This window comes from Penicillium malachiteum, assembly GCF_028827825.1.
Source record: "Penicillium malachiteum strain IBT 17515 chromosome Unknown utg000005l:1.0-9002435.0:326005.0-9005861.0, whole genome shotgun sequence".
In the NCBI taxonomy this organism is placed as follows: Eukaryota; Fungi; Ascomycota; class Eurotiomycetes; order Eurotiales; family Aspergillaceae; genus Penicillium; species Penicillium malachiteum.
This window is the reverse complement of record NW_026643099.1, coordinates 4,788,924-4,804,860: the sequence shown is the minus strand read 5'-3', so window position 1 is coordinate 4,804,860 and position 15,937 is coordinate 4,788,924. Positions and strand designations below refer to the sequence as shown.

Sequence of the window (15,937 nt, the reverse complement as noted above, 5' to 3'; positions counted from 1 at the left end):
AGCTCTCGTCATCCGCGCTGCTCCAGATTCTCAACCAACCACCATCAATCCCACTTTTGGATTGAGCCGTCATGACCTGTGACTGGCTCATTGATGACACTCTTGACACGGCAGTCTGCATGAGATTCAAAGCAATGAGTCCTTGACTTGTACCAGTAAGCAGTCTGCAGTACCATTTCCCTTGCGACCCTGTCATCCCTCCCTTTTCTTTTTCTCTCCAGGAAGAAGAAATATAAGGAAAGGGAAGACTTTCAAAAAAGGGAAAGAATTCGGGAGGAAGAGGAATTCAAATAGAGAAAGATTCGAAAGGCCAAAAGAAGGAAGGAGAACCCTCCGTTTGCTAACTGTGTTGGTTACTACGATAGTGGCATCTCATTCGGCCAAAACTGCTGGCCCCGGCCAGCAACCAACATTGCCCCTCATCCCTGACGACCTCAAATCCGCATCGCACCATACCATCCCATCCATATCGGAGCGGCGAGGTACAAGGACAGCCCAGTCTACTCCAATGCACAGCCGTGAATCCTCCGCGGTTCGTGGCAGAGCTGCCGACCCTTCCGCCTTAGCCCCGACCTTACCACAAGCCCGCCGCGGTCATTCAGGTTCCAAAAGCCCAGACGTCTCAACCGGTCGCCCTGCAGGATATGAGGTGGGATTGGAAAGACGACCGTCCAACTCGTACGGTCATCACCGACAGACCTCAATCGTTCATGGGATGCAACATTCACGGAACCCCAGCATGGCGGGCTCGACCGCTTCCAGTCCACTAAGCCCTGAACTTATCGCCTCACTCGGTCGTGGCTTAACGGACGAGATCGGTTTACCTCCTAAGCTAGAACAGCTCGATACCCATTCAAACCATCAGAGCCCCGCGGGGGCACCTTCGAACTTCGGACTACAAGGTACATTGAGTACGATTCAGGATACCGATGCAGATGAAAGGGTGGATGGAAGTCCAGCAAGTCTGGTCCATAAGAGAATGAACTCGGGAGGAAAATCACGGCGGGAAAGATCTCACAGTCGCTCACATTCGAAGCATCATTCTGAATCTAAGACGGTGGGGGAGTATGCGTTGCATCATTTATTTAACTCGGTAAGGAATATATGCTGCGTAGATTTGATGAAGGCGATGCTGATAGCAGAATCGCATCACAGTTTGTTGGTCAAGCCGACAGTAAAATCAATCAGGCAATTTTGAAGCTGGGAGAATGCGAAGCTCCAGTGGAGGAGGTTTGCGGACCTGGAGCAGACCCCAACTTCGATCAGTTGATCTCAGCCCTGGGACATATTGCAAGGCAAAAGCCGAAGCCTTTAATCGATACTATCATGTTATGGAGGAAAGCCAAAGGAGATGCAGCTACCACGGCAAGGCAGATGACGAATGAGCAGGTATGCAACTACACTGAGATATTTTCATTCCATGGGAAGAGAGTCTAGGACTAATGGTGCATGATGCTGTTATAGCCAAAATCTGCGACATCAGAAAATGTGCCTCTTTTACGTCGTAACACAGAGCCTACTCAGACGCCCACTGATCCAACAGCTCCTTCAGAAAGACCACACCCATCGACGCCTCTGCTTGGTCGTCATGATGATATCGCATTGGTAGAACGCCGTGCCACTGTCTCAGTCTATTTGGTATGCAGAGTATTGATTGAAATTTTCCATCAAAGCGACCTAGCATCTATCACAATTGACATGGCAGATCGTTTGGAAGACATAGTTTTTGGTCAGCTCAAAACGGTCGACCCTGATCAGATCTCCGCATCTCCACTAAGGATGGCAAATTGGAGGATATATGGCCAATTGCTCGGCATCATGAGCGAATTGAACTTCACCACAGTTGCCAATCGCTTCCTTGCAGAACTAGACCGATATCAAAAGGAGGAAGCACTTCGGGGGCCCTCACGTGATGGGGATGCCAAATCCGAGCTACTCATCCTGGGCATGAGGTATTTGCGTCTGCCGATGGGCACAGACACTTGGCCCAAGGCTTGTGATTATATGCGAAGCCTGGGACGCTTGTTTGTGAATGCACACGGGCAAAAAATCAAGCAGGCGTATTGTTACGTGATTGAGAAACTGTTACTGCCCGTGGCAGCTAACCCGGTCTGTGACCTTGCACTTCCTCGGTGGAAGGAGTTTTTGGATTTGGTTCAGCCTCGCTTGGCTCAATTACTTACAAAGCCTCGACATTGGACCCCTGCGTTCTCCTTGAACGTGCTCCTTCTTTGCATATCCAACAAGGAAACATTCTCTTCACAATGGCTCTCGATGATAACAGGCTTACCTCCTCGGCTCAAGGACCGGCCGACTCGTGCGCCAGCTCTACAAGCTATATGTCGACTTGTTTGGACCTATTTCTTCCGCTATTCAGACTCCCCCCACAACTACACTGCGCAAGATTGAAGAGGTCGTAAAAATTGCATTGCCAACAGGCAAAAGGACATACCTGACTGCAGAGCCCATAAGTGCTGAGCCACTGATCCAGCTGATTCGAATGATTGGATTCAAACACCCTGATGTTTGTTTTCGCACGATTATCTTCCCTCTTATCAACTCTGATCTGTTCCTCTCCAGTCGAGAAACGAAGATTGAACAAATGGAGCCGGAGAAAATGGTGATTGGCATTAGAGCATTTCTGGCAACAATGTCAGATCTGGAAACAAGTGATCAACTGTGTCCGCCATTCCCAACAGGCTCTCTTCCGAACCCGTTCACATCTGCTCCAAACCCGATTTTCTTCCACCGTCCACAATTACTTGCAGAGCCAAAGGTGGGCCTGGCTTCTCAAAAGCCCGATCCAGCTGCCTCTTGTCCAGTCAACATGTCAAGACTGAGCGACAATGTTAAGGAATACTATCTACGATTCTGCGAAGTGCTCGGTAAGATCACAATTCTATGTAATACCACCTTCGGTGGTCAGGCGGTTCTGGATGAGAAGTTCGGAAGCACAACACCAAAGACGCCGCTTACCGAATCCTTCTTTTCACGTCGCGATGACCATGTCAGTACACTGGACCACAAACAAGGCTTTTACGATCTCTTCCACGTCGCTGTACAGGCATTGCCTCGTTGTCTTTCAGATCATATTCCCTTCAAGGCATTGATCAACCTTCTTTGCACCGGAACTGCTCATGTGCAGTCAAACATCGCATCCTCGTCTGCTGATTCATTGAAGGCGATTGCGCGACAATTGCACGCCCAACAAGTGACAATTGGATTTGCACGTTTCATATTCGACTTTGACGCACGATATTCAACGATGTCCGATGAAGGAATGCTTGGACCAGGACACATCGAATCAACTTTGAGGCTATACGTGGAGTTGTTGCGAATCTGGATTGATGAGATCAAGCAGAAAACCAAGGAAGCCGCTTCAGATCAACTTGAAAAATCAATCTCGGGCAGTCGGGCTCTCAATCTTGACTTATCAGGTCTTCTTGCCTCTGTTGATGAGATTGAGTCTCACGGATTATTCTTCCTATGTTCACAATCTCGACGGGTTCGAGCATTTGCCATCAACGTTCTTCGTCTGATCACCGAGTTTGACAGCGCCCTCGGCAAAGAGAACACAAGAATCATTCGGATCCTTGAAGCCGACTCACAGCAGATCTTGGATCTCAATGATGAGCAGCTGACAGTTGCAGAGAGAAGTCGGATCCTCAAGGGCAAAAGAAGAAGTGCTTCACAGAACACTCTCATTGAACTATGTAGCAGCGAGGTCTCCTACGACTCTACCCTGTGGGCCAAAGTTTTCCCGAATATTATTCGCGTCAGCTTTGAGACTTGTCCAACTGCCATCATGTTGGGAAGAGAGATTGTATACGCACGTCTTGTTCAGATGCACAAGCTGATCTCATCTCTTGCTGAAAGCTCGAGACCTGGTCAATATTCCCCGCTTGATGTCTATCAGGCTCGTCCCCTGGGCCGGAGTAACATGACGACAGAGATTCTCGTTGAGCAGTGGCGGCTTTACCTAGTCATGGCCTGCACAACAGTGACTAGTGTTGGAGCTCAATCCCAGAGCCAGCTCGCAAATGCCCAACATTCACGCAAGTCTTCTAAGGGACAACAGTCCCAGGATAACACCAGCTCTGCGCGAAGTCTGTTTGCCTTTGTTATCCCCCTCTTGTCAGCTGAACGGGACTCTATTCGATCTGCAATTGTCGCTGCATTAGGCTCTATCGCCAAGACCCTCTATCGCACACTCCTGGAGTCTCTCCAGTATGCTGTGACAACCTGTAACGAGGAAGCCAAGATCAGGATTGGCACACACCACCGCACTCCTAGCAGCCCCCGTCGCAACCGAAAGACCGATCGTCTCCGTACGGAAGTCACAAATGTGTATAAGCTTACCTCCCATTTCCTTCGAGAGCCAGAGGTTTACAATGACGACTGGATCGTCAACAACCTGATTACCTATGCGAAGGATATTCGTATTTTCTTGAGCGATGCCGAGGTTCAAAATGACTGGGACTTCCAACGTTTACGGTTTCACTACTGCGGCTTGATGGAAGAGCTCTTTGAAGGCGTCAATCGCACCAAGGATCCTTCCCGCTGGATTCCGTTCGAATCAAGAAAATCTGCTTTTTCACTCATGGAAGATTGGTGTGGCTACTCGCCTAATCAAACTCAAATCAACGAAAGAGAGGACAATATGCGCAAAGTTGCCATGGCAAATACGCATGAGGGTGGTGAGATGCGAAACACTGCTGCCGCTATGGAAATCGAGAAGAAAAATCTCCGAGCAGCCGCTTTAAGCGCAATGGCATCTCTTTGTGTATTTTCTTCCTACCCTCTTTTTTTAACTCGTTCTTTTTTGCTAACTCAGACTCCAGGCTGGCCCAATCAGTATCACAACTGAGAGTGGGTCTGTACTTCAATTTGACGTTGGTCGCATGCTATCCTGGATCCATATCATCTTCACCGCTGTCAGTGTTAGTGATAAGTGGCATGCGATTGGTCGTCGGGCGTTGAAAAACCTCATAATTCATAATAAGGAGCATACGTATCTGATGGAACGATCCGTTGAGATGTGTTATGCAGCTGAGCAGCCAAAGGCGCTGGAAAGCTATTTTGAGGTCGTAAGCGAAGTTCTCATCGAGCATCCAGACTACCCCCTGGAATTCTGGAGAATTCTGGGCGCGGTCCTAGTGACTTTGGGCAACCAAAAGCGCGAGATTCGAATGAAGTCGGCCAAGCTTCTTCGTCGACTTGAGGAGCGGCATCAGAAAAACTCGCGACTTCAGGACTTCGATATTAGCATTTCGGATAAGACTACAGCTGTGTACAAGCTGGCTCAATTTGAGACCTCGAAAAGATTGGCGGTCCAGCACGCTGACTTGGCTTTCACGCTGTTTTCTGAATTTGCTCTGCACTTCCGCAGTCTTCACGATGACACCAAACGCAACATGGTTGCGGCGATCCTACCATGGGTTCAGACTATGGAGCTGCAGGTCGATCCTAATGGTGGACCCACTGCCAGGTCCTATATGCTTCTTGCAAATCTGTTTGAGATCACCATTCGCTGCAGTACTACTTTGCCGAATCAGGTTCAAGCATTGTGGCAAGCGTTGGCCACTGGTCCTCATGGCGGAAATGTCCAGCTAGTCTTGGACTTCATCATCAATCTTTGCTTGGAGCGTAAAGAACAAAAATTTGTCGATTATGCCAAGCAGATCGTTGTTTTCCTTGCCGGTACACCCGCAGGATCCAAGGTGATTGATTTCTTCCTGCTCCAGGTAGTGCCCAAGAACATGGTACAGGAGCGAAAGGATCTCACGCCTCCACCGCCTGATATCAAGAGCTTGCCGTACGTGGTTGATCTCGCCACAATCATTCCCGTAGGGAATAAACAAGCCGGTCTTTCGCTGGGCCAAGTGGCACTAATCTTCCTTGTTGATCTTATGGTTGCGCCTGTCGATCTGCCAATTGATGACGTGATTAAGCTTCTTCATGTTGTACTAATCCTGTGGGATCATTACACTGTTACTGTTCAAGAACAGGCTCGTGAGATGTTGGTTCATTTGATCCATGAGCTCATTGCTGCCAAACTGGAGGACGGTGCATCTGTTGGCGCTCGGCAATCGATCGAGGACTTTGTCGAATTGATTCGAAAGAGTGATCCCGCCGTAGTGTGGGAATATGAAGAAAACAATGGCAAGGACGAGGAATCCGACGATCGTCGGGTGCCATCGTCGATGGCTACTGCAACCCGTGAAGTCATCAAGTTCTTTAGCTTTGCTCCTGAGTACGTGGGTGTGGGCGACATATGGGCCAAGGAAGCGCTAAACTGGGCAACATCTTGTCCTGTGCGACATCTGGCATGTCGTTCCTTTCAAATCTTCCGGTGCATTTCAACCTCGCTGGACTCACGCATGCTGGCTGATATGCTCGCCCGCCTTTCGAACACGATTGCGGATGAAGAGGAAGATTATCAAACATTCTCCATGGAGATTCTCACTACGTTGAAAATAATAATCAGCTCTCTAGCGCCATCTGATCTTATGCATTATCCTCAGCTCTTCTGGACCACTTGTGCTTGTCTCAATACCATCCACGAGAGTGAGTTCGTCGAGACACTGGGTATGCTGGATAAGTTTTTGGACAGCGTGGATCTTAGTGATCCCGTCATCGTGGCACAACTTCTTGAGGGTCAGCCTCCTAAGTGGGAAGGCGGTTTTGATGGGCTTCAAGATTTAGTTTTCAAGGGACTGAAGTCCTCTGAGTCTTTCAACCGTACATTGGATATCCTTCATCGCCTCAGTGCGCTACCAAACAATACGCTCATCGGAGATGGCACTCGTCAGCTGTTCACAATTATGGCCAACTTGCCCCATTTCCTGGAGTGTTTCGATCAAGGCTTTACCGATCCCAAACCCATGATGCGTGCCAGCTTACTTGCTCGTGTGGCGGAGAATGAAGGATGTCCTCGACTTGCAGCGTCATTGTTTGGTTTTGCCAACCAGCAGTACAAGACAGAAGGTGTATTCCTTGACCACATCGTCAACGAAATCAAATCGTACTACTTCCCGCAGCTGGACTTTCAGTGTCTTATCTTCCTTATGGGTCTTCTCACCAACACCACTGATTGGTTCCGTATCAAGACCATGAAGATTCTTTGTGTGCTGATCCCCGAGGTTGATATGCGACGCACTGAAGTTACCTGCCATGGTCCTGATTTGATTTCACCATTGCTGCGCCTTCTGCAGACCAATTTGTGTCCGCAGGCTCTGGAGGTCCTGGATAATATCATGACTGTCTCTGGTAACCCGATGGAGCGTCATCACCTGCGCATGAGCATGGCTTCTGCAGCTTCGTCACGTGCTATTCGCAAGGAATACGAGCGGATCCAAAGTCTGTACGGCATTCCTGAGCCTACAGGTTGGTCAGTTCCCATGCCGGCGACTCAATCAACCATTACTCGCAACAATGTCCACGCGGTGTTCTATACTTGTGCTGAAGCCGATGACATGAATACACGCGATACCTTGACTCCTGATGTGGAATTCCGTGCGGATGAATACAGCGACTCGTTCTTCCCAATGAGAGCCGACACGATGAAGTCGATTGATACTCAGACTGATGGCAACATGGGCGATATCGTCCAGAAACTGGACAGTCTTGACGATTTCTTCGAAGAGACGGAAACAAATGTTCCAACACTACACCCGGTAGCACCGCCGATGTTACGAGGATTTACAGGTAGCTACGTTGACACCAACGCCCATCTCTACGATCAGCAGACGGCGCCTATCCTCCGTAAATCTCTCGCTCGAACCGGCTCCAGTTCATCCTTCCATAACGGTCTCGCAGAGTCCCGCCCGCCCAACTTCCGCTTCGATGTTCCCGGCATGCCCTCTCCAGTTAGCATGAATTCCCAAACCTTGGGCCCGGGTCTCCGCCCCGTCTCTCACACCCGCTCTGTCACCTCACCCGCCAACAACCTGTTCGTTCATACTGCTCCCCATGGACCCCACAATACACCACCAGTCGGTCTCAGTGAATCCGCATTCCTCTCAGACGATGAGATTGAAGACACACACTCTGATCTTGACGATCGCCCAACAACTGCTCGGAGAATCCATCCTCCCATGCCACCTATGGTCCGTAGTGCTACAGAAGGAGCCGGATCCCAACCTCACTCCCTGGAATCAATGATCCGAAGTGGTATGCGCAGATTAACAGGTGGCGCAGCAAACCGCGAAAAGGAACGGCAGCGCGATCTCCTTCGAGCTCAGCACCGTGCTATGGTTCAAACTGCGAACTCTCCCCGTGTTCCCAAGGTTCCGGAAGAGTATCTCGCGGGACCAACTAGTCACCCTACATCTCCAAGATCATAAGACTTGAAGAACAGATCTAGCCATGCTTATTAGTTTTTGTTTTTGTCTATGTTTCTTTCTTTTCTTTTGATCAGGCGTTTGGATTTGGACCTGTCCACATACATCATACATACCCCTTTGCCTTCTTTTTGCATGTTTGCTTTGGGCACTCGTTCATTCGTTATGGAATCTTGGGACTTGATTCGCTTGCATATGGATATCTGTATATTATAAACAACGAAAGTTGGTAGATGTGCTTTGATTGGCGTTTGATATTGATGAACAATATACTATGGGATATCCATTCAACTTGAAGTTCCCCTACCTCCTTGCCTTCCCCTTTGATGGAGTAATTGCCAGTGAATATGTAAATATGCCAGTGGCCTTCTGAGAGAATTTGAAGATATGTACTAGGTACTTTGGCAGGGACATGCATGGGCGCTTACTTTGAAGTTAAATCTGACATCTCAAGTGCACCTGAAGTATGCACATGCATGTGCATATTTGTAGGATGATACCACTATAGCAGTGCCTGTGTGTCTATTTACTACTAGTAGCCACTGGCAAGCTTCCTATTAGCCAAATACTCAAGTTTTGGCTCGGACTACATATCTTTTTTGGTAAATTCAAGTTGATGTCGCTGATGGAATGCTGGGCAAAGCGTGGCGTGAAGCACTGCTACCTAAAGGGTATGTAGTGGACTGCTCAAGTGGTTGCATTTGCGCCAATTCCGCTGTACCTACGATGCCAGTGGGGAATGACCTCGGGAATCATACAAGTGCCAAATTTGAAAGGCCGCGTCCATCTTTATGAAAAACTTCCTAGAAAAATTTGGAAAGCCTCAATATTCCGAATTCGAATATCTAAAAACTATGATCACGTACTGAAGGGCTAGTACTTCCATCCACTTTCATGGAATAGAGGGCGAGCCCCCATTTTCATCAATGGCCTCTCGTAATTTCATTCAAAACCTCTCGTGCCTCCAAGCTCGAGTACTCGCGAAAAGTCGATCAAAAAGCCCTTTTGCAAAACTTGGCGCTTCCAAAATTATCCTTCCATATGGGTCATTGAATCCAGGCAAAATCGACGCCAGAGGAAACATGTCATGCGCAAAGTCCAGGCAAACTTTCCTAAGTTGCGTTGTGGATTTCGGTGTCAAGTTGAAAACAGCCGGTACTGAGCCCAAAAACTCAATAATATTGGGAGATATTTCTCCATATAAGTCCAGTCGTTTGTCTTCTCCTGCCAGTAGTTCTTGTGATATTCCCTTCATCAGAGATTGTGAACGTATGAAATCCAATCGAGCTTGATACATGTTGGCACTGAATCACATCAGATTTGAGATGCAGTACCTGTCTGCGAAGGCAAACACTTAAGCATGGAGCTCGAGATCTGAAAATCCCGGGCCGACGTTATCATCTCCCTCTCCCAGGTGCTCCTGCGATACATCATAGAACCGGGTGTAGAGGTAAGATATCACTTTGCGGACGACGATATGAGATTCTTCTTCGAACTCGTAAATTCTGGTATGAGCCTCCTTCATCATAGTCAATATCACCATTTTTGTATCAGGATTCGATCAGGTTTGCATGGCTTACTTTGAAATCTTGAGTGCAGGCAGCGTGGATGGGTTCAACTTGAGAGCATATGATGACTTTGTGAACCTTAAACCTGTGTCCTTCGCAGACGGGTAGGAGGTCACTGAACTCTCCTGTTTTCTGGTACCTTCAAGTTGAAACTGTTAGCCTTAGATATTCTATGATGAAATTTGATCAGAGTACCTCATAAGACAATCCCCCATAGTTGAAAAGCGATCATTTCTCGTCATTTTGTAATCTGGATCTGTGAAAGATATCTGATTTCAAAGATGATTTCAAAGAGACTTCAAGTTCGCTTTGGAGGGGTCGATGATTCAAGTTTTGAGAGCCTGAGATGGGGGTTGGTTCAAATGGCGAGATATGACAAAATGGAAGATCTGTTTCGGATGTCCAGTTCAACGAATAGGGAGGGAGATGATTCCAAGGTTGAAACTTGAACTTGAACTTGAAGTAGATACTACCATAGGTACCTAGTGTCGGAAGATATCGTCCTCTGTAGATATCACCTGGTTCAAGTTCAAATGTTCTCCACCCTATTTTTTCCCTTCCCCAAGCACCTTTCGTTGACAGGCAGACAGCTAGTAGTGACTCGGATGAGATTATTTGTACCGAAGTCTAATTGCCAGTGGGTGATTCAACTCTGCATATTTCTAAGCCCGTTCGCTCTCTCCAGTTGTTTGCTTCCGCTTCCAAGGTTTCTGATTTTTGTCCCTTCAAGTTCAAGTTCAAGTTCTTTCATAGTAGGCGTCTATGTGATTCAACTTTGAAATATTTGAATAAGGCTAACTTGAATTTAGAATCGACATAGTGACACATGGTCCTGGGATCCTGAGGCATCTATACTGGATATTCAATTCCCGTCAGTGGAGTTATGGATATATAATGAGTTTCCAACTAATAAACTCTGGCGCTTCCAAGACAGGTGCTTCAAGGTCTCCAGGACTTGACATCTTTATGATGGAAGATATATGCATGAGCAAGAACATTTTTGAAGCAAAGGCGCTGTACACGGTATGTGATACCCACTGAAAGTTGATAGAGGTGCACTTCGTAGAAGTAGTATATAGGGAGTTTGTGTAGAGAGTCATTCCTCATATCACACACGTCAAATATAGTGAGGCCCGGGAAACGGCTTATTGGAAGGCATTTTTGGGTTTCAGAAATAGTGTGATATGAACGGTATATTCAAGTAGTGAACTAAAGAGACTCATGTAGTGGAGTCACGAATTTCCCGCCCTCTTGCTAGCTGCGACAGTAGTAGTGAAGGATGGTATAACTGAGCCTGGATTCACTGACTTATCATATATAGTATCTCTCAACTGGTGTCAATGTAAAATTATAGTACTGGTAGGTTTTCAGAACATTTGAATGATCAGAAATGCTGAATTAGCAAGTTCCTAAGAGATACCTTAGTTCGCCGCTTACTACCGTTACCAAAAAATGTTGATGTTAGGTCAGATATTAAAGGAAGAACCCGTCTCTTGGAAGACTCAGATAGGTATCTCTCACGTCTAAATCACTTTAGGCTCAGATAGCCCTTACTAGGTCCCACATACACAAACGCCTTAGACTCAGATACCTCTCACCTTTACAAAGTGTTTAAATTCAGAAAGCTCTTATATTTAAAGAATTTATGAAAGGAAGTAGATCTCACTAATTGGAAAGAATCAATAACATATAATCTACTTATAGAAATTTGATGTAGGGAAATGGTCTATCACTTTCAACGGATTTGGTATATACCGGATAGGTGAGGCTAGGTTTCCAACCGTGTGACCACCGATCAGGGGAGAATGGAATTTTTACTGGCTTATTATTTTGATCATATTTGACATGATTCTAGCAGTTCTGAACTTAAATCTCGACTTTGAATGTCCAATCAGAATGTTGGTATGCTCATAAAATGTTTCCATCCTCATCATATTTGGGAAAACACAAGAATTCTGAATTCCTGTCCCAATCTCAAGAACCAGCGAGACATCGATCCAGAAGTCCTTACGTAAACTACGGAGCTCCCGAAAGAATATTCCCATATGGTTCGCGAAACGATTCCGTGATCAAATAGTAGGGAAATCTTTCATAGGCAAATTACAAGCAGGTTTGTCTCAAAACCACGGCGGCTTCAGGTGTCGTCTGAGGATCAGGGACCTATACCGTGACCTTCCAGTGGTATGAACAGCTCCTAGGAGCTTGAAGTTTTCAATAAGCGACAATGGAGACTTTCGATTCTTCAGGTGGTAAGTGTGAGAGAGGTGTGTCTTGACAGAGTGCGGTCATCCAGATGTCCTTAATGGATTTGGCACATACTATATACCTAGGTATGTATGAGGTTTTTCGTGAGTAACAGAGTAGGTAGAGATCAGCTGTGAATTCAAGCAGTTACTAGAGGATAGCATATATGTATCGACTTAAATTTAATAGAATCATGAAATTTCTAATTCGTTCTAAGGTTGTCAGCGATTTTGGCAGGCCTTCAACACTAAACGTGTCAGTCTTTCAAGTTCAAGTTGTTGAATGATCAATTGATGTGAAGGGAATTTAAGAAAATTTATTTCTAGCCCTGAAAGTCAGAGCTATGCAAGTTTAATCTTCTAGAGAAATGAAAGTTAAGTAAGAGCTACACGGGTCTTGATAGTTTGAATGTTATAGAAGTGAGATCTAACCTTGGAAGTGTTAGACGGGTTCTTCCTTAAATATCTAACCTGACGTAATTATTATACTAGGTGTCAAGTATCAAACTTATCTCTTGGGAATTGGCTATTTTGGTTTGGCTAAGTAATCATCCTGCAAACCTATAATCGAGCTTTCCAAGGTTGACTCAGAGATGCTACTTTTGTCATTGATTGCAGGCTCAAAGTACACCATCCTCCACAACCATAGTCACAGCTAGCAAGATGGAAGATAATGATCCATCAGATCAGCCAAATCTTGGGGACTTGCTTATGAAGTATTTGCCCCATCCTTTGAGGTACTCAGGCAGAACTAACCGGATATTAAGATGCCAAAAATCAGAAGAGTTTTGTGATCTCACCATCGTCTGCGAAAACGTTCAATGGAAAGTCCATAAAGTCGTTGTCTGCTCGCAAGTACTAGCAATCCATGCTGCATGTACTAAGGGTTTCAAAGTATGGAGCTATTCAGAAACTTTATCTCAAGACGAAAATACCTGGTGACAATAACTAATATCAACATTTAAAGGAGTCATTTACAGGTGTCTACGAATTCGAAGAAGAATCACATATTATTGTCCAGAAGCTGATAGAATATCTCTACCGACAATAATACAATTCAATTTAATTAGATGGAGAGGGCCATACCAGCGCGGAATTTACAGGGCTTCAGCTCCATGTACGAGTTTTCGCCCTCGCCGATAGATACCTTGTCCCAGGTCTGAAGTCATTGAGTGTCGAAATGTTTAAGCAGAAGTTGCGTAAGAAAAATCGCTGGAGTCAGTCACAGAACACTGTGATTGAATTTTTGGAGTCGATACCTGAAGTGTTCAACACCACACCAGAACTGGTGACTGATCTGAGAAGGGTTTGTTTCGACTATGCGCATGACACTTTTCCTCATTGCGTTAAATGCGCTTGGTTCCAAGAGCTATATAAAAAGACAACCTCGGAGGTACCACGATTTACGATAGGTCTTCTTGATCAGTATTTGGGGTATGTATCATGTTCTGGCTGAATCTTGTCATCAATGGTACTAGTACTGGAAACAGTGATGGCTCCGCCAGGTAGGGCAGTATCACGAATGAACTAGAAGTGAAGGTCATGAAACTCCTCACGCGAAAGATTGGTTTGTTTTCAAAAAAGTATTTAAAAAATCGTGTATCTCGTCCATACGTCTATTTCAAATTGAGCTCTCAATTCTAGTACTGGCGCCTAAATAAAAATTTGAAATTTCAAGAGCTGCACCATGACATCTGGATTATGTAGGACAATAGATAATTGCCCATAGCCTTGAAAATGGTTTAATCAAATGCTTGAGCCAGAATGCATTGCCTAGAAATTACATTTTGTATATAACTCCATTGACAATATTCAGGAAGGATGCCTTAAATAGAGATCAGGTGTCTATCCTGATCAGGCTTGGCGGCAGCAGAAAAGTGCAAACAAGGCAAACAGGCATACAACTGCACATGTGAGCCCTGGAGATAAAATCATCATTGTGAACTTGGAAGAGTGCTACCTAATTACAGTACATACCTCATTGCTACCTACTTCAGGTTGAAATTATTTCCGTACATGGACTAGGCATCAGAAACAGATATTTCAGTCTGTAAGATCTACTAGTACCATTCGAACCAAAGCTTCAATCGTTCAACTACCCCTCCATCACAAGAACCCCTTTTCATCCAAATATGCTACACAAATCCACAATTGATCCAAATGAAAAGGCATCGTCCTTCAAGTATGGGGGATTCCCTTATGAGGTACTCTGATCTAATTCAAACATTTGAATATTTAATTAATACCTCATCCAAAGCTAACACGGTTTCAACATGTCATACGTCAGGAGAGTTCAGTGATCTCACGCTCGTCTGCGAGGGACATGAATTCAAAGTTCACAAAGTTTTGATATATTCTCAAATCGAGGCTATCCACGCTGCCTGCACAGGAAATTTTCAAATAAGTCATGGGTGCTCTTTTTGATCTAATATTTAGATGAAACCGGTAATAACAACCGGCTTAAAGGAGGCGCAAACTGGTATCTATGAATTCGAAGAGGAATCTCACATAGTTGTCAGCAAAGTGATATCCTTTCTCTACACGCAATCATATGATGAGTTACAAAGAAAAGAGGGAGATGACAATGCTACCCCCGAATTTTCAGCCCTCCAGCTCTATGCTCGAGTATTTGCCTTCGCAGACAGATACCACATCCCACGACTGATGTCCTATAGCATCGAGAAATATGAAGACAGGCTAGATTTGATCCGCACATTCCCTTTTACTACGTGAGGGGGGGTGAGAAGGCCACAGGCCACAGGATGAAAACGGACAGAAATCTTTACAAGGTAGAATTTCTCCCAGTGTGATTGGGTTTTTGGAATCAGTACCCGATGTCTGAAGCGAACGTGGGGTTGAGACAAGCCTGCTTGAAATTTGCCTACGAAAAATTTCCGTCCTATTCGATATACGACCAATTTCGCGAGCCATATGAGAACATGCTTTCGGAAGCACCGCAATTTGCGAAAGGGCTTCTAGATCAATTCTACTTTAGTGCTCAAAGACGGGATGTGAAGAAAGAATGCATGTGGCCGAATAGTCCAGAGTGGGTTATTGAAGACTCTGACTCGAAGATGTTGAGCATCCGGATGAAAATATGAGCCGATGAGAATACTGTTTGGACGCTGGAAGTCGAGATTTTACTACTGACTACTAGTCTTGATTGACTCAACTCTACATTTGAAATTTAAAATTTCTTCCTACTATTATGATCATAGTATTACCTAGGTAATGTCATACTGAGACTTCCTATAGTATGGCCATATGCCTGAGATTCTATAGATTAGCCCCAAAACCGGGACCGACATACCCTAGCTCCGAGTCTGGTGGCCCTTGCCTCAGGATGGAAGAATAATCCTCAGAGGTTCTAGGTAGGTGGGGAGTGCGAAATTGAACATTGAACGTCACCTAGGTAAACGCCATAGCATATTCCGTCCTCCAGATCTTCATTCCAAGTTACATACCAAGAATGATAAGGCTCACAGAGCATGGGGAACTAGTAAAGGAAAACCTCTAAATACATTGGAGAGGGAGACTCGGAGTTCGTAGGAATTGGTGCAGGCGATATTACCACGTGTAGTACTACCCGTACGGAGTACTTAGGTATACAGCACCGTGACTTGAGGGGATTCTTAAATACTATCAGGAATCAATGTTAGAATTGATACTAGCACTGGCAGGAATATCGGTGGCCGTGAAAATTCCCCAATGAGCTTTGTGCAAATGAATGTTTAGCGCAACCCAAATCTAGCAGCCATATGTACGATTGAAACTTGAATCAGTG

The 15,937-nt window shown here is 45.6% G+C and overlaps 2 protein-coding genes across 2 annotated transcripts; one reads left to right on the top strand and one right to left on the bottom strand.

Annotated features, from left to right (window-relative positions):
• Positions 1–71: 71 nt before the first annotated feature.
• Positions 72–8,345, top strand: N7483_011796 (putative cell morphogenesis protein (PAG1); the record flags this gene model as incomplete). Its single annotated transcript, XM_057095223.1, has 6 exons — positions 72–138; positions 222–1,093; positions 1,156–1,389; positions 1,465–2,349; positions 2,378–4,783; positions 4,842–8,345. 6 exons carry the CDS (start codon positions 72–74, stop codon positions 8,343–8,345), a joined length of 7,968 nt encoding a protein of 2,655 aa, XP_056941194.1.
• Positions 8,346–9,696: 1,351 nt separating this feature from the next.
• Positions 9,697–10,152, bottom strand: N7483_011795 (BTB/POZ domain-containing protein; the record flags this gene model as incomplete). The annotated part of the gene is made up of 3 exons (XM_057095222.1): positions 9,697–9,861; positions 9,923–10,049; positions 10,106–10,152. 3 exons carry the CDS (start codon positions 10,150–10,152, stop codon positions 9,697–9,699), a joined length of 339 nt encoding a protein of 112 aa, XP_056941193.1.
• Between the last annotated feature and the right edge of the window lie 5,785 nt (positions 10,153–15,937).